The following is a 20,942-nucleotide window of genomic DNA, read 5'->3' as shown; positions in this document are numbered from 1 at the left end:
GACCATGCCATATTGGGATCAACTGAAATAAATGAGAATGTTTAGCCCAGAGAAATCTTAAAGACCTTTCATGGAAGAGAGAGCAGAACTAAGAAAAACAAATGGGAAATGCCACAGGGGAATGTTAAGGCTTGTAAGGAAAGATTTCCTATTAGAGATGCCAGTGAGGTGCCTTGGAGACAGCGAGTTCCTTATCACTAGAGATCTCTAAGCAGAGGGTGGGTGACGACTTGTGACTTGTGCAGGATGTGGTAGAGGAGATGGCCAGTCAGGTCCAGATTGGAATAGATGACCTTGGAGGCTCCTTATGAAAGGCTGTGGTTTTACATACTAAACTTTCTTGCAAAGGTGCGGATGTCACTATGGACACTGGCCCAATATTCCCCATTACCTCATACTTAATGCTTCAACATAGCAGCAGACCAGAAGCTGCTGTCTGGGAACCAACCAAGACAAGAACACGAGGGTCTCAGAAGGTTGGCCGTATGGTGGGGAATCCTTTGGCCATGGTGACTCATAAAATAGATTACACAAAGGGTAGCAGTAAAAGATTCAATAAGGGTTTAGAGAAAATTGTGGTTCCTGGGATTTGTAGTCCAGAAAGACAATCCCTCAGAACTACAAATCCCAGGATGTCAATCATTTCTCAAAATGTATAGTGGATTGGATCCATAATGCATTGTGGGAAACCAGAGTCGCCTCTCAAAACAACCTGACATTTTCCAGTTGCCTTCATATAGGACAGCTGTGCCTTCCCATGTGTCCCTGGGTACCAGTATCATGCATGGAATCCTGAGCTGGATGTCCCGTGGGTCTGACCCAGTAAAATAACTTTTGTGTGGGTAACTGAAGCACTGTGAGCCAAAGGCAATTTTTCAGCAGGCCAGCCTCTACCTAGATAACAAATGGAAACATCCCAAGCAGGAGGAGATCCTCCTGGAAGTCTAATGAGATTTAGCCTACACCAGATGTTTTGAGCCCAAACCTCTCAGCACCTCTTAGTCTTGAAAACCATCAATTCTGTTCCTTGAATGTTATTTATTAAAAAATACAGTTCCAGAGAAAGTGAGAAACACATGGGGCCATGGGGAAGTGGGTACAGTACAGAAGCCTCTTTTTACCAAGGCTGCTGGGGTATACAAAATAAAATAAGCTCCAAGCAATGGCCTTAAAACACTCCTGGTCCATTCATCTGCAAAAGCCCCCCATGCAAGTTTAACAGGGGGTAACAACAACAGCTCAGCTTCCTTCTCTGCTCTTTTTAATATAAAAGAAAAATAGAGACTTTGGGACTAATGTTATATCCATCTGGAGCTGTTCTCTCCAATCCTTGGGAGAGTACATACATAAAGCATTATATTTTTGTTTTCTTTTTTTTCTTTTTTGTTTTTTGCTAGGCAGTGGGGTTAAGTGACTTGCCCAGGGTCACACAGCTAGTGAGTGTTTTGTGTCTGAGGCTAGATTTGAACTCAGGTCCTCCTGAGTCCAGGGCCAGTGCTCTATCATCCACTGCACCGCTTAATACACAAAGCATTATGGATCAGGGGGTTTCTGATCCTAGAAGGACAGAGTGGTAAAAAGTCCCGGTGAGGAAAACCAAGACAGTTGGAAGAATGGCTTCTGGTCTCATTTCTTTCCACTTTCCATCATAGGGCTAGAGGAAGCGGCAGTTTAATTTAACTACCCTAGTTCAGTTTTCAATATAATGTTCAAAATCTCTCCTTTGCCACAGAAGACTGAAAAATGAAGCCCCAAAGGTAGTATCTGACATGCAGAGGTAGAAGATGAAAGGCTATGAGAAAACTTTTCCCCCTGCCAACATCTGAAGTGGGTGATTGGGGGATGACCACACCTTCCACTCCAATTCCTTGTCAGCTAAACCAAGAAAAGGAGTAGAAGACACAAAGCAGCTAACAGCTCCATCTCGTTTCACTCTACTTATAGACATCCCTTGAGCTCCAGACTGGACAGATGGATGGGATTGTGGGAAGGAAGAAACCATTATATAAAAAGAACAGCCAAATAAGAAAGATTAGTTCAAGAGAGAATAAGAGGAAAAGAGAAATGGAAAGTGGTGAGGAAGGAATGCTTCTCAGAAATGACCTGAAAAACAGACACGGTGATTTATTTCCTCTCTGCCCCAGGCTATGTCTGGCTCCAGATCCAGACCACCCAGGTGAGGGCTGCTTGTTTCAAGATCCAATACGGCATTTTGTCCCACCAGAGGAAATACAGAGGGGTAGGTGAAAACAAATCCCTGGTAGCCTCCCGAGGAGGACCCAGGGAGTGGTGGGGAGAAGGGGTGGAAGACAAGGGTGATCCAATCAGATCCTACAGAAGTGAGGGAGTGATGGGAATCATTCCCCCAGAAGAGCGTGGTCCCCTGAGCACAGGTCACCCCTGGCAGGACCCCAGAAATGGAAGGCCCTTCCTTACACATGTACAAATTACACAGCTCTCCTTTGGAAGCAAAATCTCTTAACAGGCACAGAGGAGCAGGAATCTGTTCCAGCACATGCTCCCCTACCTCTCCCTCTCTCCCCCAGCCTGCCCCCAGAGGGGAGGAGGACTCTAGGAGGGGACCTAATGGACTCCCTCCCTGTCCTCCACAAAAACATAATAATTCTTATGGATAGAAAAAAAAACCCTAGGCAAAAGTCCAATAAGAACCTTATCAATAATACAAAAGAATACCAAACATTCTTCTCACCCCCCCACCCCCACTCTCTAAGGCATATGCCAATTCTCATAATGCTTCCCTGTCCAGTGAGGACAAAATTACTATTTCATTTTTTAAAAATAAAAATTAAGATATCCACCTCCCCTTTTAAAAAAAATTTCCCCAATGTCCCCACCCTATCCCCACCCCAACCCCAACCAGGCATTGCTCCCTTGACACAAGGTAAACTTAAAACTCTGTTGCACCCTTGCAGCCATGATGGAATTGCCCATCACAACTCGAGTTCAATCTGAGGATGGAGGGATGGGGAAAGATTGCTCTCTCTCCCTCCCATCATTGGAGGCTAGATCCACCTGGATAGGGGATAAAATGCTCCTAGGGCCATGACTTTGCCCATTTTCAGGAAAAGGAAGTGACTCAGGTTCTGCCGTCATCCCAATGGTCCTGGGCCATGGATCTGCTGGGCTCACACAATTCCATGGCTTCGGGATCCTAATTCAAACCAGCCCATCTTCTCCTGGGTCAGGTCCAGTTCCCGAAGACGGATGTGAACCTCCCCAAGGAGGACATTTTCCCAGAATCCTTGCTCACTCAATACACTCAACTGCAAGTCCCGCTGCTGAAGGTCTCCTTTGGGGATCCCATCATACACCAGCTGCAAAGGCAGAAAAGACTAGTAAAAAAGAGAAAGAGCTTTGAGGGCCCAGAGGATACCTAGGGAGACAGGGCATGAAGAGAAGAATGTGGCCTATGCCCACAGGTATACAAAGATACAAGGGAGCCTCCTTCAAACAATCTAGGGACAGCCAATACCCTACTTTAACAACTTTAATTCTGCTAGATTCCCCCACGCACCATCTCATTGTAGGTCGGGTTGCAGGTTTTCCGGGCCACTTTAGTTTTCCTCTTGGTGGTTTTCTGGGGGTCAGGGAGCAGGTAAATCTTCACATAGGGGTCAGGATCATTCCCATCCTGGAGCAGCTGCTGCAGATTAACATGCAAAGTGTGACAGATACCCCTCCTTACTTCTAAAACCGTTATCTATCATATATCAACTATCCCTTCTAGCCAGACCAGTGCCCTATGGGCAACATGCTTATTTCTACACCTATGTCTTTATGGTTCTCAATACTTGGAATATATCTTCCTATAAATCTTCTCTTATTAAAATCCTATTTTGATGCCTCATTGTGGCCCTGGGTTCCAAAACCCAGGCTCTGGCAGATCCTATCAAGCTGGAACGGCTTTGAATACAAGCCTGGTGATAAATCATACCTCTGCTGTCTAAGGACCGATCTAGTAGAACTCAGCACCCCATGAAGACCATGGACTAGGTCAGTGATCGCCAAACATTTTTTATTTCATACCCCTCTCAGTAAAATTTTTGAGCATTTGCCCCCAATGTGTGTATATTTACTTAGTTATAAATCATGTACATGTTCTACTGTATTAATAATTATATGTTATATGATATATAATTACACAAAGAGAAATTTCAAAAGGATGACATAAAGATGAATTAATATTTAATCATGGAGTCGATAGGGAGCCAGTGGAATTTATTGGGTAGGGGAATGACACGGTGAGATCTGCATTATGGAAAAATCACTTTGGCAGCCATGTGGAGGGTAGATTGGAAAGAAGAGGTACTAGAGACAGGAAGACATATTAAGAGGCCTTTTTTTGTTTGTTTGTTTTGTTTTGTTTTGTTTTGGCTAGGCAATGGGGTTAAATGACTTGCCTAGGGTCACACAGCTAGTAAGTATTATGTGTCTGAGGCCGGATTTGAACTCAGGTCCTCCTGAATCTAGGGCCGGTGCTATATCTACTTCCCCACTTAGCTGCCCCAAAAGGCCATTTTTAAAAGTCCAGGTGAGAGGTGATGGAAAGGGGAAAAGTTTGACCGATGTAGGAGAAAAACTGACAAGATTTGGCAACTGATTAGATATATGGGGTGAGGAAGAATGTGGAGCTGCAAAAAACCTGGGTCAATGAAAAGATAGGGCTTTTGACAAAAGAAAGTTTGGAAGATGAGTAGGTAATGGCCGATCACAACCGCCTGTGAATCCTGCTTATCCTGTATGACTTCCTCTGTCCCTCCCAAAAACAAAAATAGAAGTGGGGCTTTTACTGGTCACTGCCCTCCAAGCACAAAGTCTGCTTTCCCAGAGGAGCCTGCTGCAATCATAAAGTGATCTGCAGGACGGCTGGGGCAGAATTTGTTCAATGGCACTAGCTCAGCCGTGATGGGTAGCAGTTATATTAGGTTCTGCCCTGAGCGGCCCTCCAGACTGGGAAGGAGAGGTAAATAGGAGCTTTCATAGCAGATAAAATAGCAATCCATGTACCTTAGATCATAGAATCATATGCCTTAGAGCTGGAAAGATATATAGATATGGCTAGATATACAGATATCTCAAGGATAGGAGGATGTGTACCAATTAAATTACTGAAGTTTTATCTTCCCCATCCTTCAAGACCTAATGCAAGTGCCGGCTCCTCTATAAACCTTCCCAGAAAGTTCCCAGTGATCTCTACCTTCTCTGGGTTCCTATCACACAATTTCGTATTTAATTACATACTCCTTCATGAAATTCTCTACTTGTTTCACACATGTATGACTTGTATCTGCAATCACACTGTGAGCTCCTTGACAAGAACCACAAACATGGTTTATGTTTCTCTGTGTTCCCTACATGCCTAACACTGTGGATACTCAGTCAATCTTCGGTCGTTTTTCAGTCATGTCCAACACTTCCTGACCCTATTTGGAGTTTTCTTAGCAGAGATACTGTTATTTTGCCATTTCCTTCTCCAGCTCATTTTAAAGATGAGGAAACTGAGGCAAATAGGGTTAAGTGACTTGCCTAGAGTCACACAGTTCATGTCTGAGGTCAGATTTGAACTCAGGAAGATGAGTTTTCCTGACTTCAGGTCTGGCACTCTATCTACTATATCACCTAACTGCCCTACTCAGTCAATACTGGATTTGATATGGAGGTCACTCACAACAAGAGGAAGGGAAAATTGAGGAAAGGGTTCAGCCAGTCATTATAACCACAAGAAAAACAAAGATCATTGGCCCATATTTGCGTGACCTTAACACTTACCAGGCCCCGGATATGCATCACCATGATGAACAACTTATTGTTTTTGTAGGAGATGGATAACTTCACCTCTCCCCCTACCTTCCCCACTGGCCGGGCCCATGTGCCATCTACAGAAATCAAAGGGAAAATAAAAAGTAATATGAGTTCTAATCACTTCCCTGCAATATAGTCAATTAATTCTGCCTCCTGCCTCGCCGTTACCAGTTTCTCATTGTCCAATCAGGAAATGAGAATGCTGGTCCTGACTACATTAGGAATCTCCTAGGTGAACTAAGTCTGAGAGGGGTCTTGGAAAGCAGCATGGTATGATGGGAAGCACACTGGATTGGAAGCCTTAAAACATGGGCTCCAAACCCCACTGTGCTACTACTTAGTGCCTACATCTCCGGGCTTCAGTTTCCTCCTCTGTCACTAGATGATGCTAGGAATAGGATGTATCTAGAAATGAGGACAGAGAACTGTAACTGTGCTATCATCCCCTGGATAGGATCCTGAGAAGGATCTACACAAAAACATGCTGCAGCAAGAGGAAAAGGTAGAGGGGGCAGGACTAAGGACAGGAGGTTGAGGATGGGGTCAGCAGAGGAAGCAGGGGCAGAAAAGGCCCTAAAAAGCCAGAAGGGAAGACTTTGGGGAAGGGATAGTCAGGGGATGGTCCAGGAGCGGACAGCGTACCTGAGGATTTAGGAGCTGGGCTGATGCCCGCGGCCTTGTCATCCCTGGGTAGGGGGTGGAAGAAGGTGTACACCAAATCACACTGTAAGGAAAGCACAGCCCACTTAAGTTCAAGGGCACTTAGCATCAGCTCTTCCTGGCTCTCTGATTTCCCTTCTGAAATCCTGAAGCCCTGAATCAGGTTCCTCCCACCAACTGCTCCCTACCTGGTCCCTATCCTGGTTTTCTGTCTCAACCAGACAAACCCGCTGACCCTCCCTTGTCTCTGCAGGCTCAGACTTCCCATGAGCTATTCTGCCCTGACACACCCATGTGGAAATCATCTGCCCTTTACATTGCTAAATCTTGCTTTCTCTTTCCTTAACAACCAGCCCCAAACTTCCTTCTCCTCCAAGAAACATTCCATGACTAACTGCTGCTGACTCTGATCTCCCTAATTCTTCTAGGATTCCTAATGACTACATGTTGAGTCCCATAATTGACTTGGTTTATGTTTCTGTCGTCTGCATTTACATCTTTGGCCTCTATCAGGCTGGGAGCTTCCCAGAGAGCAGACATCTTCTTCTTCCTCTTTATCTCTCTACATAGCACAGTGGGGGCCAGGGCTTTACACAGAGAGGGAGCTTATTGCTAACTAATGATGAAAAGGAAAAGGCTGAAGATCATTGAGACTTTCAGGGTCTTTGATAGAGGTATCTCCCAGTCCCTTTGCACCCTCTTCCCTCCACCATACTCTAGTTCCTTCTTCCCAATCACCCCCACACCTCCCCTGTCCTGTGAATGGGGATGCCCACCTCTGCCACCTCTGGGGACGAATGGATCAGGTGCCAGATATAGCCATTCAGGAGTTCTTTCCTCCGCTCTGCCACAGCCTCACCTCTAGAGCGACCAATCACAAATCTGCTTGGAAAGCTGGGTGGGAATGAGGGATGCCCATGGCAGGGGAGGAGGAGTAGGGTGACAAACAAACAAAAGAGAGAGTTACTCTTCAGATATCAAAAGCTGGCAATATTTCCACTGATCAGACCCATACTTCTCCATGGCCTCCCCTTAACCTGAAGGGACCTAGAAGGGACCTAAGTCTAAGTCTTTCCCCATCCCATAAAGGGCCCCATTTCTCTAGGCTCAGAGGACATAAGCATATTCCAGTCTAGCTCCTTAGTGCTTCAATATATCATCAGACCAGCTGCTGCCTTGGAATGAACCTAGCAAAGAATGGAGAGACTCATCATTGACAGACTGAATAGCTTTTGGAAGAATAATCATAAAGAAGACATACCACCACCTCCTACAGAGAGGTGATGAGCTCAGGTTCTAGAATGAGACGTGTTTTTTTTTTTTACATAGCCAATGTAGGAATTTGTTTTGCTTAATTACACATATTTGTTACAAGTATTTGTTTTTCTTTTTTCTTTTTATCCAGCAGGGGAGGACAAGTGGGAGAAAAAGAAAAAATATTTTTATTAATTGAAAAAAAATTTTTAAGAAAATAAGCATAAAAAGGATGATAATTTTGGAACATAAGAAAGAGGTGGGACCTTACAGACTGCCCTACTTTACAAACAGAAAAAAAGAGATTCAATTTCATATAAGCTCATTTCTCATTTCTATTAGGCCCACCCTGATTTGCTTCAGGCAAGACAGGACTTGTTTTTATGACCAAGAGCTAGACTAGATTGGTGCAGTTCTTGGGAATTTATAGAAGTCACAGCTATTTGGCTAGCAAGGAAAACCTCTGCAAAATGGCAAAGGTATGCCTCTACCAAAAAAAAAAAGCAGTAGCAACAAAATATACAAGATTATGTCCCAAAAATCTTAGTGAAGTTTTAAACTTTAATAACTTAAGCCTTAATAACTTAAATTAGACAACTTCAATAACTTTTAAAGTTTAACAACTTACATTAAGTAACTTTAATAACTTATGCTTTTATTACTTAAAACTGCACTGACTTTTGGGCCACCTTGTCTATAGCACTACACTTGGTAGTACAAAAAAAAAAGTGGAAACCAAACAGATGCCCCTTGATTGGGGAATAGCTAAACAAATTTTGGTGCATAATGGCCATGGAATCTCACAGTATAGTAAGAAATGATGACTATAATGGATACAGAGCTCCACAGGAAGACATACCAACTGATGCAAGGTGATACAAGCAGAAGCAGGAAAACGATATGCCCAATGTCCATGAGAATGTAAATGAAAAAGCACAACAAAATAATTGGAATAGAATGCTGGGAAATTATGATGACCAACTGAGGCATCTTTTTTTTTTTTCAAATGAGGACATTTGGAAGACAGTTGGAAAAAGGCACAGACTGACAGGACAGCTTTGAAAGTTAGAGGATGATCTTATTCTACACACTTAAAAATAAAAGTAGGGCTATACCTAATAGAGAACTTTAGTTTCATGTATAATCCTCATTTTCTATTCTACTGTGTATATACAAGAGCCTAGCCCACCTGGTGATTCAGAATAAAAAATTAAGATTGATTTTTTAAAAAGATAAAAAAAGGAAAAAAATTGCATAAGGTAGATGCAGGGGAGGGGTGATGGGAATGAAAATTATAATGCCCAAACTTGGCCCCAAAGAAGAAATCTGAAGGGAGGAAATAAGCATTTATATAGTGCCTACTATGTGTTAGGCACTACACTAAGCTCTTTTTACAAATATTATCTCATTTGATCCTTACAACCACCTGAGAGGTGGTACTATTATGATTCCCCATTTTACAGGTAAAGAAAATTATGTAGGTAGAGGTTAAGTGACTTGAGCAGGGTCACACAGTGTCTAGGGCTGTATTTGAATTCAGGTCTTCCTGCTGTCTATCCACTGTGCCACCTAGCTGCCCTGATGTTTTGCTTAGCTTTACTAAATCGCTTTTTCCCCCCATCTCTTCTTTATTCTCTGTTATAAGGGATAGCTTTTGGAAGGAGAAATATTGAGGAATATAGGTGATAGGAGAGCAAGGACTATTTGCCTTTCTTTGTATCCCTAGGACTTACCATAGTGCTCAGTATACAGTAGACACTTCCTAAATGTTGACTGACTGACAAAATATATCAATTTACTTTTTTTTTTTAAATCTAAAACCCCTCTTTCAAGAAGGGGCCTGCTTCTGCCCTGAGCCTCACTCTCCCATCATCACAACACCATTGCCCCAGTGTGCATTAACAGAGGGCTACCAGGCAGTGGCTGGATACCTGGGCAGATGGAAGGAAGGGAAGAGAAGGCGTAGCTTGCTATGTAGTTCCTGGAACTCCTCAAAGGTCCGCTGGATGTAGACAGCTTCATGGGAATTCTCACGCATCACCTTCACCACATAGATCTGCAAAGGCCCACAGTCTTGTTCTGTGCCCTCCCTTCCCTCTGTACCCAGAGGATTTCTGTTTGTTTGGGGAAGTAGGATTAGGAACAGGAGAGGAAGGATGAGAAAGGAATCTGGCTCTTGCAAAGTTTTAGCGATCCTCCTTAAATAGAGACCTGGGGTCTACTGGGCGCTTCAGATGGAGAGAAAACATTATGTAGCCAAATGGCAAATAATAAGTGATGTTTTCTTGGACACACTTCATAAAATAAATACTCAAGCTGAAAGGAAGGGTCATCTGGTCCATTTCTCATTTCAGCCAAGTCAGTCATGTGAGTATGAAAGGAAAGGGTGCTAACATCCCTCTAACATATATTCCATTTGGGTCCCTATCAGATTAGCGGGAAGACTAAGCTGAGATCCGAGGGGAATGGGTCAGCAGGACACTTACATAGCCCTTGTGGGGGTGGAAGACTTTCTCATGGCGACAGAGGAAGACATCACTGATGCGTCCAGAGCTCTTGAGGGTGTAAGTCCGGGGAGCAAAAGAGAGTGTCAGCCGGTCATCAGAACCTGTGAACTTCATCTGCGCCAAGTTGTGAATGAAGAAGTTGAGCTTTGTGGCTACACTGCCCAGGCTGGACTCTATTAACCTGTTGTAGGATGGCAAGGAAGTAAAGGAGGTAACCCTGCTGGATCCTTCTGTGTCTCCGCTGCAGAGGATACCTGTCCTCCCCTGGACCTCGAGGCGTAGTGCTTGGTTGGCAATTCTCATGTATTTACAAATAATTTTGGTTTCTGGTTTTAGTTTTGGTCCCAACCTGTGATTTCATTTGTATGAGGAACTCTTGGTAGGAAATCGCTTCTGCCAATATGTATCGTCAGCTTCTCTGGAACTTAAAGAGACGCTTGGGCTACTGGAGATTACATTACCAACATGGGGTCAAGTTTCCAGTATGCATCAGGCAGGACTTGAACCCAGCTCTCAATCTACCATGCCACAGTGATTTTCATATTATTTTGTACTTTAGTTATTAGTGAGTAGTTTCCATAAGTTGAACAAAAATAGTGTCTTCACCCACCCCAGCACCACATTCTGTACATAGTAAACCCTTGATTAATGCTTGTGGAATTGAACCATCTGGATGAATCAGTGCAAACTACAGAATCACAGACTTAGCACCAGAAGAGATCTTAGAAATCATCTGGTCCAACATTCCTTCCCCTCCCCCATTTAACATATAAAGAAACTGAGGCCAAGAGAGGTAAATCCATCCCTACTGATTTCATTGCAAAAAATATCACAAATATGCCTCACTGATGATCCAGTATCTTCATAGTTAAAAGACACTGCCTCCAAAACAAATTGGATGGAAAAACTGAGGCCCAGAAATGAACTCACTTGCCCATAATCGATCACACACAGCAACTCAAGAGCAGAACTGAGCCCATAATTAAAGCCAGCATCTCCCTCTACACAAGCAACCAACTGTGCCATCTCTAGTTCCCAACCCCCGGCCCTGCTCCTTCCAGTATCTCAAAGGGAGCACAGCTGTAGCACTCAGGGCATTACCTAGTGAAGTAGGTAGTGGCATTGGCCTCTGTGTCCTGAGGCCTCAAGGCATCATACACATACTTGAGGTCCTCAAGGTCAGAAAGCTCAGGGATCCCACAAGACAGCATCTGGGGAGGGGGGAAAGAAGTTGTGTATATAACTTTGGTGACTTCCAAGGCACCTGTTCCGTGTAGACTCCCTTGACCATCTTGGAAGTGATGGGGGGGGGTAATTGTCTGTACACCAGTCAGCCTAAGGCCACAAGAGGCTGAGCTAAGATGAGGTGCCCAGGGAACTGATGACTGAATGCAAGTTATGAGTGGCGTATTACGTGCCAGGCACTGTGCTAAGAGCTAGGGATGCAGATAAAAAGCAAGAGTCCTCATCCTCAGGTTACTTATATTCTACTGGGCAATAATAACAATAACTGACACTTATGTAGCAATTTAAGGCACGTTATTAATTTGATCAGATACCCCACAGCAAGACAAGACCTGTGGGTTTAAAAGGCAATATTAAGCTGTAGGGAGGAGGAGATTAGAGGAGGGCAAGTCCTCTCACCAAACCCAGAAGGTTGAGGAAGAGGTGGGTATGCTTTCGAATGAGGTTGTAGGCCTGGCAGCAAAGGTCCACAAAGTCATGGAAGCGGCTAGATGGTTTGTCACCCCCATTGATGACATACGCCATGTCAGAGGTAAAGACGAAGGGGGCACGGTCCCTGGACCAAGAGAAACATACAGGGAGAGGGGAGGTTAAAATGAAAGACACATCCTGTCCTCCTGGACCCGATCATTGTATTAACTCATCTATCCCATCGACCTGCAGGCAGAACTGAATTTATCTCAACCAAGACAAATGGAATCCTCTAAATCTTTTCTTTTTCTTTTTCTTTTTTTGTCCTATGATGTTATTAGTATCAGGAACCACTAGTTAGGAACTTCCTCTACCTAAGCAGTTTTGCACCTCATCTGAAATTTATAGTCCCAGAGAGTTATTTGCCATGCTGAAAAAATAAGCGAACTTATTATTATTATTATTATTATTATTATTATTGTTTTAAGACTAGGTTGTGCCCAGGCTGGAGATACAGTAATGGATCATAGACCAGATCCCACTACTGATTGACATGGGAGTTTTGACCTTCTCCCTTTCTAACTCATTCCAGTTCTCCCCTCTTTAAGTAGTTTGGTGACCTTCTTCCTGAGGGCTCACCATATTGGTGGTGAATTTGGTGAGGGCATCAGATTGGCTTTAGCCCACTACAGCTCAGCACTCCCAAGTTCAAGTGATTTACCAGCCTCAGCCTCCTCAGTAGCAATGAGTACAGGTGTGTGCTATCACACCTGGCTAACTCAAATTCTTAAGAGAACTCTAGGGAAGAAGACCCCATGACCTCTCTTGGACACCTATTCCAGCATCAAACCATCCAGACAGTCAGTTTCCATATAGTTAGACTCAGTCCTTTCAGCTGCACTTTAAGGTCAATTCTCAATATGTACTGAAAATAGCTGATCTTCACTTTCCTTAATTAACTTTTTGTGTTTCAAGGAGCATCATTAAGCTGATCCCAAGTCTTCTCTTTCTTAGGCTAACAAACTCTAAGGTTCCCAGCACTGAAGCATTTCAGCTGGCATCCATGCCCTTCTCACACATAAATAAATACGTACTTTTCACTTTTCACTCACCGCTTGATGTTGCCAAACATCTGGGCGTGGCCCAAGAAGCGACCAAAATCAATGTGGAACATGTGGCCTGTGGTCTTGAGCATGATGTTGTCATTGTGCCGATCACAGATGCCCAGGACGTAGGTAGCCACGCAGCAGCCAGCACAAGAGTAGATGAAATTCTCCACAGCCTAGAGGAAGAGGGAAAGCATGGAACTGGCCAAAGGGCAACAGGTGCCATGGGTCTGTCCCACCTGAATGGATTTACATGAGAGCTTGCTGGAGAGCGACAAACGTTACGCTCTCTGTCTTTGCCACCACTGACCTTTGATTATGTACTATCTTGCTTCCACCTCTGTACCACACTTGTTTGCGTGACAGATCCTCAGTATTAACAGGATGGTTCATGAATACTCTACACACATGAATACCCCCATGGCAGGTTTATGATCCGAGTGACAAAGGTCAGAGATTTCATTTATTGGGGCCCTATCTATGGCCATATAGGAATACAAGAAAGAGTTTCCTTCTAAGACGGAAACATCCTTAAATGACTCCCAGTGCTTAGAAGGATGGCTGGTACATAGTAGGAGCTCAGTACATGCTTGTTGAATTAAAATGAACAGAATTAAATGCTCATTTGGTATTTAGCTAAGTCCTGAGCTGATTAAAATAATTTAACTAAAGTATGAACTCATGGAGTGGGTGTTTGAGGAGCTTGACACAAATCTCTGATGGAATTTTCTCTAATTGGAGCTGGAAGGAGCAGGGAACCTTTAAGTACTTCTTATCTATTCTGGCTAACCTCCTTGAACTCTTCTGCCCAACCCTTTTTTCCCCAAGGAACAAAATATATATAACTAGCATTGCAGCCACACACCCACATTCATTCCCACTCTCACTTTTGTAAGGTCTGTACCCTATGGGGCTCAGTAAAACTAAGCTGTTTTTATTTATTTTTTTTGTTTCATTTTCAGTTTGACCAGCAGTTGGCACAACAAACCAGAAATGTGAAGGAAAAAAAAAACTATTCTTCCAGTTCTCTAAGTGTAGCCCTTCCACAATTCACTTCCCCATTTCTGGGTCTCAGTTTCTTCATCAATAAAATAAGTAGATTGAGGTAGATGATATCAAAGGTCTCTTCCAACTAGGCAATATGGTATAGTGGAAAGAGAATACTGAATTTGGAGTCAGATGATGTGGGCTCAGATATTGGCTCTGCTGATCACTACCTGTAGAAATCTGGGCAAGTCACTTAACCTTTTTGGGACTCCGTTTCTTTATTTGTAAAATGAGAGATTTGGAATAGATGACTTAATACAGCCCTTTCATCTCAAAACATATGATCCCGAAACATTTCTATGATTCAAGATTCAGCCAAAGTCTCCTCTCCCCTGTGAAGTTTTCCTTAAGCCTTCCAACCCTCTCCCACCTCGAAGTCCTTACTGTGCTACTTTTCATTCATATAGCCTTCTTTTTGTATTTGTTTCTCATTTTTTAAATAGTATGTTAGCAACTAGACAGTTTCACACTTCCTTGAATGCCCCACCCTTTATATAGTGGATAGACTTCGAGTCAGGAAAAACTGCCTGGGTTCAGATCTTACCTCAGACACTTATTAACTGTGTGACACCCAGCCTCAGTTTCCACATCTGCAAAATGCACTTACCTCACAAGGTGGTTAGAAGAACCACATGAGATAACATATGTAAGGTGTTTTTCAAACCTTAAAGTGCTATATAAAGTCTAAATACATATATTTAATAAATACAAAGTCTAAATATAAATATATCTATAGATAGATCTAATCTAAATAAAAAGTCTAAAAATAAAACTAAATATAAAGTCTAAATAAAAATAATAACTAATATGTACAAAGCGGTATAAAAGTTACAAGGAAAAAGAAGGAAATTTCTATCTAGACAAAACAGGGAAGACTTTCTTCACAATGGTTTATACAGGAAGAGAGGCTAGAAGTTATTTCAGGCAAAGGGAACCACGGAAACAAAGGCACAAAGACAGACATCCCAAATTCTTGGAATGGAAAGCAGTCCAATTGGATTGACCCTTAGAACTGAAGTAATATGAAGTAGGGTCAGAAATAGAGACTGGAGTCAGACTGCAGAGGAAAGGCAATGGAAATCAGGGTAGGGAGTTTAGACACTATATTCAAAGCTGGAAGGAACCGTCAGTCCATTTAGTCAAGTCCTCTTATTTTAGAGATGAGGAAACTGAGGCCTCAACTGAGGATGAGAAACAAATACAAAAAGAAGGCGGTATATGAATGAAAAGTGAGACACTAGGGCTCCGAGGTGCTCTAAAGTAATGTGTTTAAAGTCACATAGAGAGTGTCAGAGGTGAGCCTCGAATCCAGGTGTTCGGCCTCCCAACATATAGCTCCTTCCACTGTACTACAGTACTTACCAGACTTTATCTGTTGTAATTCAAAAGTACTTATGACCAAGTATGGGCAAATAGATCTCTTTGTTTATAGGCCATGGATATGGTTTTTGAAGAAAGGCTGAAAGCTATCAGAGTTCTGTTTTAGGAAGTTTAATGGGCCAATAACTTATCAGATGAATCAGAAGAGGGAGGGACTGAAGATGGGGTAAACTCTCTTTCCAGCTCTAACTTTCTACCAATCAAACAAGCATTTATTAAAATACCTACTATGTGCCGGTCCTGCAGGCTAGAAAGACAAAAAAAAAAGACAATTCCTGCTCTGAAGGAGCTTACATTCTATATATGAATAGATGTTCTTTATGAGTATATGATCTTTAAGGACCCATAAATCCCATGGTCCTATTTTCATTTTTTTTCAAGAGTAGAAGTGGGTGGGGTGAGATGGAAAGAAGAAATGGAGGAAAAGAAGTGGGAGATAATTATAGTAACACTTTCCTTTTTGTCTTAGTGCTAATGGGGAGATTTGTCATCCGGAGATTTGCCTTCTTAAAAGGAAAACAGAAAAAAGGAACTTTACAGCTTCACATACAATCCCCTTTTTCTGTTTTTGGGGGTCTTTTTTTGTATATTGAAATGTTCAGTTGTTGATCATTAAGTTTAGAATAAAAAACAACAACATTTAAACTTTAAAAAAAGGGGAAAAGATTGAAAAGAAAAGTGACCTCTTCCTTCTCTTCTTGTGCCCTTTGGCAGCCTCAGAACTCCCCATCCAGTCCATAGGCCTTCTGACACCGAATTTATCTAGCATGCAATCATGCCTTGGACGGTGTGTGAAGCTATTTTTTCCCATTTAAATTTATCTATTTCTTTTCAATAAATTCGTGTTGATGCCATTGGTTCTTATATTACCTACATTTCCTAATGTACCTCTCCTCCTTCTCCATATGAGACCATTATAAATATTGTAAAGCCTATCTCAACTAGAAGTCTGTGAGCTTGGGGATTGTAAGCAGGGACCCTCATGGGCTTATTCTGCTCTTGCAGCCTACAAGGCTCTCTGGGCTTTTGTGAGGAAAGTGTGCTTTGTCAACCTGAAAGCGCTGAATGTCAGTGTGTGTTATTATTATCCCCATTGCACCTGGCATGGTATGAGTAAACAGAAAAAGCTCAATAATTATTCTATTTGTTAGCTTCAGTTGGTTTTTTTTAGTAGAGGAGTTCTTAACCTGGGGTTCACAAACTTGTTTTTTAAATAGCTCAATAAATGTATTTCAGTATAATTGATTTCCTCTGTAGTCCTAAGAATTTTATTTATTTTTTTTAATTTAAAGATATTATTCTGAAAAAAGGCCCATAGGCTTCACTACACTGTCAAAGGGGTCCATCACACACACACATACACACACACACAAAGGCTATGAATCCCTAGTATAGTAGAAATCATTAGTTTGTAAGCTCCTTGAGGGCAGGGTCTGTCTTATGCCTCTTTTTGTATCTGCAGCCCTTAGTACAATGCCTGGCACATTTTAGGCACTTAATAAATATTGATTAATTGAAATAATAATGGTCTAGGAAGTGGGAGAATTGGGTTTAAGTCCTGACTCTGCCAACAGCTAGCTGTGTGACTCTGGACAAGTCACTTCCCCAAATCTGAGCCACAGATCCCTCATTTGTCAAATGAAAGCACAGAACTAAATGGCTAAAATCCTACGACAAAATATAAAACCAAGAACTCAAGCCATTGCTACTCCTTCTCATCTGACAAAGTACAGGTTACCTCACAGGGGAATTCCAGGAGAAAAAAGGCTCTGGTAGAAGAAACATGGCCACCAAACATGGCTCTGTAGAAATAGTAATTGGACCTTACAAGTTAACCACCACCCCCAAGTGAGGAGGGAAGCCCCTCACAAAAGAAAGAGGTCACTAGACAAAGATGATAACCTGAGAATTTCCCTGGCTTATGTTGGAGAGATTATCTGATCCTCCCTAAAGATGGCAGTCCAAACCAACCTAGGGGAAATGTTTCCCTGGTCATTCTTTCCTTTACCCTGAGACTTGTTAATTCCTAGGTAACTCTTTTATAGGATTAAGCTGTTCTGAGGTTTGTTGTTTGTTTGTTTTCTTTTGTTTTGTATATCTAAGACTTAAAGCAAAAAGGTTATGGCTCTTTCAGGGACATCCCTTGTCCTGGCACCATAGTCCTTTAGAGCTGAAGGGATCTCAGAGATCATCTAGTCCAAACACCTCATTTTACAAATGAAGAAGCTTAAACTACAAAGAGTTAAGTGGACTTGCCAGGTCACACAGAAAATCAATGGTGGAGGTAGGATTTGATTGCAGGCCTTTTGACTTCACATGCTGTGCTCTTTCCACTATACCATGCTTCCTTTCCCACACACCTACCTTTTCATACTCATCTTCCCCAGGGTTGTGCTTCTGCAGCCAGTCAGCCAAGGGCCGGTCCTTGAAAGAGCCTGTCACCCCATGCTCCACTTGGATCTTACGCAAGGTTTCAGCATTGGGGATCATTTCCACCATGCCTGAGAGAGAAGGGGTTTAGGTCACTCAAAGAGATGGGGCGTCAGGGCTAGTAAGGAAACACCCAGCCCGACAACCAATGTGTCACTGACTTTTCAGTCAGAACCCTTTCCTAGCTCAAGGACAACTAAGGAATGGACCAGCTATAGTTTCAGGGAACTAGGGCCAGGATAAATCTTGAAAAGGGAGCCCCCGCCATATGCCATCTTTTTGTGTTGCTCTAAGGGCTCTCCCAGTAGATATGTAGCCTTAAAATGGGACACAATCACCCTCTTGACACTCTGGTTGTTGAAGAGGAGCAGAAGGAGGTGTACAGAGGGGAGGGGTTCTCACTTCTTGCTATGAGGCCACTTATCCCTAGGAACCAGACTGACCTCGACCCCGGCCGGTGGAGAAACATCGGAAGATGACCATGCGCATATCCAGTCCCTCTTGGATCCAGATTTTATTCATGATTCGGATCATTTGCAGGGTTAGCATGTCCTGACGTAGATCATCCCCACACTGTGAGAAGGGGAAGAGGTGGTGGCCCCATGTGGTCAGAGCAGGACACTATGATACCTTCCTCACTGATCTTGGCACCCTCCATCCACCAGTTATACAAATCTTCAAGGTTGTGTTCCCCTGCCTCTCATCTGACACTTCTGATTTTGCCACATTCACCATCTCAGGGAGCAAGAAATTATTCATTTTTTTTTTCTTCTGTGTTAGAACAAAGATGAGATTCCTCCACCACCTCCATTTTCTGAATCTTATCCCTTCATTTTTTTTCTTTGGAGGGGTTGGAACTGGACCTGTGATTTCATTAAGATAGGGAATTCCCAGTGAGGAAACCCCCTCTGGCAGCATGAATCAGTATCAACTGTGCAACGTAAGTGATTTCTCCAGGGTCACAGCCAATATAACTAGTAAGTGCTTGAACTCAGGTCTACCTCATTCAGAGCCAGCTCTCTAACCATTATACCACACTGCCTCTCAGTCCTATTCATTCATGAATCCACTACATGTTCCAGTTCAGTGCCCAGTGAATGCCTTTCCTTCTAAAATCCTAGGACTGGAGGAGGCTAGGTGGCCCCATAAGTAGATCCCTGGGCTTGGAGTCAGGATGACCCAAGTTCAAATCCAGCCTCAGACTGGATTCTTAGCTGTGTGAGGCTGGGAGAGTCCTTTAGTCTCTGTGTGCCTCAGTTTCCCCAACTATAATATGGGGATAATAATAGCACCTACCTCACAGAGTTGTGATGATCAAATGAGATATTGGTAAAGTGCTTAGCACACTAGCTTGTTTCCTTCTCTCCTCTCCCCATGATACTTGTTGGCCTCGCTCATTTGACATTTAGGGTATTTGTTCTTCCTTATATTGTTAGTTATCTTTCCATGCATATATATTTTGTCTCTCCAACTTTAAGTTTCTTGAGGGCAAGAATTGTTTCTCATATTCCCCTCAGAAATAAGGTGCTCAGGAAATGTCTCAATACACCCTGGAGTCCCCTAGGTACACTTACTGATCCTGGTACATATAGGGGAAATTAGATGCAAAGAAAAGGAGGTGGATTGAGGCTGACAGTTATGTACCTTGGTTAGGGGAGCAAGGGGAATTGTAGACTCATAAGACGGAGTTTCCAAGTATTCCTATTCCATAAAATCAGGTATATGTCTGGATTCTTGAGGAGCCCCTGGGGCTTAAGGTTGGTTTCTGGAACTGGTTATTCGGGGCTGTGATGTGTCTCCCCAAGGTTAGTGCTTGTAAGAGCAATCTTGGCCCCTTGGCCCCTGCTGGTCTCTTTTTTCCCTACCCAACCCTAGGATGTTGCTCTTACCTTGAAAATGACACGGATGTTCTCACCCAGTGGGTCCACATTCTGGAAAGAGAGCTTGAGGGGGACTGCATTAGAGTTGAAATAGGAACAATCCTGCCACAGGGAAGGAGACAGACCAGAATTAGGATTATTTTAGAGGAGAAAATGACTACCTCTTCCCATCTCTGACAGGTAATATCGTCTCTCTCCTTCCTGAACTCCTAGCCCAGCCCAAGTCTTCCTGTCACTTTTGCATCCAAACTGTCTCTCAGATTTATCCTTCTTTTCCATTCCAAATGTCACTTTCCTAGTCTAAGCCATCTGGCTTCACCCCTGGGCTACTGCCTTAGCTTCCTAACTGGCCTCCCTGCCTCCAGTGTTTTTGCCTCTAATCAGTCCCACAAGCCACCACCAGATTCATTTTTCTAATATACAGTTTTGATCTTCTTCCTCTCTTGTTCAACACCTTTCGATGGCACCCCACATCTTCCAAATAAAAGTCCAAACTCCTTCGTTTGGCATTCAAGACCAACGACAATCTGCCCTATAAAATCTACTTTTCTGGCTTTATTTAATGCTAGTTGCCTGAGTCAACCCTTTCCACCTGCCGAACCAGACAACTGCTCTGAGGCAGTTAGGTGGAGTTCGTAAGTGGACACCTTGGTGTCAGAAAGACTTGAGTTCAAATCCTGACTCTGGTATCTAGTAGATATTCAGTCACAGGCAAGGTCACAACCTCTCTGAGCCTCAGTTTCCTCACATGTAAAATGGGGATAAGAATAACACCTACCTCACAGAGTTGTTGTGAGGATAAAATGAGATAACATATATAAAGCACTCTGCAAGCCTTAAAGTGGTATATAAATGTTATTATCATTGTTATTATTATTATTCCTCACTATATATCAACACACCTTATACTTTCCCACTTCCATAACTTTGCTCATCCCATTCCCTCCTCCAAGGATGTCTTCTCCCTTTACTGAAATTCTACCCCATCTTTCAAAGCCTATTTCAAATGCCACCTCTTTGATAAAACCTTCCTTGCTTTCTCCAGGCATGACCTTTCCCTTCCCTTCTCTAGCCTCCTATAACCCTTTGTACCATAATAAAAGCAGTATGCCTGCCATCGCCCCTATAGACTGTAAGCTACTTAAGGGCAGGCACCTTAGATATGTATATCTTGTAACACCAACAGCACTCTGGGCATA

At 42.9% G+C, this 20,942-nt stretch overlaps 1 protein-coding gene across 7 annotated transcripts in view; it reads right to left on the bottom strand.

The window, feature by feature from the left end:
• Window positions 1–1,018: 1,018 nt before the first annotated feature.
• PIK3C2B (phosphatidylinositol-4-phosphate 3-kinase catalytic subunit type 2 beta) overlaps window positions 1,019–20,942 on the bottom strand; it is a 78,245-nt gene continuing 58,321 nt past the window's right edge. For 6 of the 7 annotated variants that reach the window (XM_021003113.2, XM_021003111.2, XM_078156389.1 and 3 more), the window contains 13 exons: window positions 19,753–19,845; window positions 18,307–18,436; window positions 17,798–17,934; window positions 13,013–13,182; window positions 11,889–12,045; window positions 11,346–11,455; window positions 10,224–10,425; window positions 9,669–9,793; window positions 7,260–7,377; window positions 6,466–6,547; window positions 5,791–5,897; window positions 3,536–3,664; window positions 1,019–3,335 (listed from right to left, as the gene is read on the bottom strand). In XM_021003113.2, coding sequence (XP_020858772.1) covers window positions 3,147–3,335; window positions 3,536–3,664; window positions 5,791–5,897; window positions 6,466–6,547; window positions 7,260–7,377; window positions 9,669–9,793; window positions 10,224–10,425; window positions 11,346–11,455; window positions 11,889–12,045; window positions 13,013–13,182; window positions 17,798–17,934; window positions 18,307–18,436; window positions 19,753–19,845 — 1,749 coding nt within the window. In that variant the 3' untranslated portion in view covers window positions 1,019–3,146. Of the gene's footprint in view, window positions 3,336–3,535; window positions 3,665–5,790; window positions 5,898–6,465; window positions 6,548–7,259; window positions 7,378–9,668; window positions 9,852–10,223; window positions 10,426–11,345; window positions 11,456–11,888; window positions 12,046–13,012; window positions 13,183–17,797; window positions 17,935–18,306; window positions 18,437–19,752; window positions 19,846–20,942 lie in introns of those variants that run through there. The other variant, XM_078156390.1, reaches the window with a different exon arrangement.

The sequence above is a fragment of the Phascolarctos cinereus genome, unplaced genomic scaffold, assembly GCF_003287225.1.
Source record: "Phascolarctos cinereus isolate Bilbo 61053 unplaced genomic scaffold, phaCin_HiC Scaffold_5;HRSCAF=322, whole genome shotgun sequence".
Taxonomy (NCBI): domain Eukaryota; kingdom Metazoa; phylum Chordata; class Mammalia; order Diprotodontia; family Phascolarctidae; genus Phascolarctos; species Phascolarctos cinereus.
Note: the sequence above shows the minus strand (reverse complement) of the source record. Positions and strands in the feature narration are given on the sequence as shown.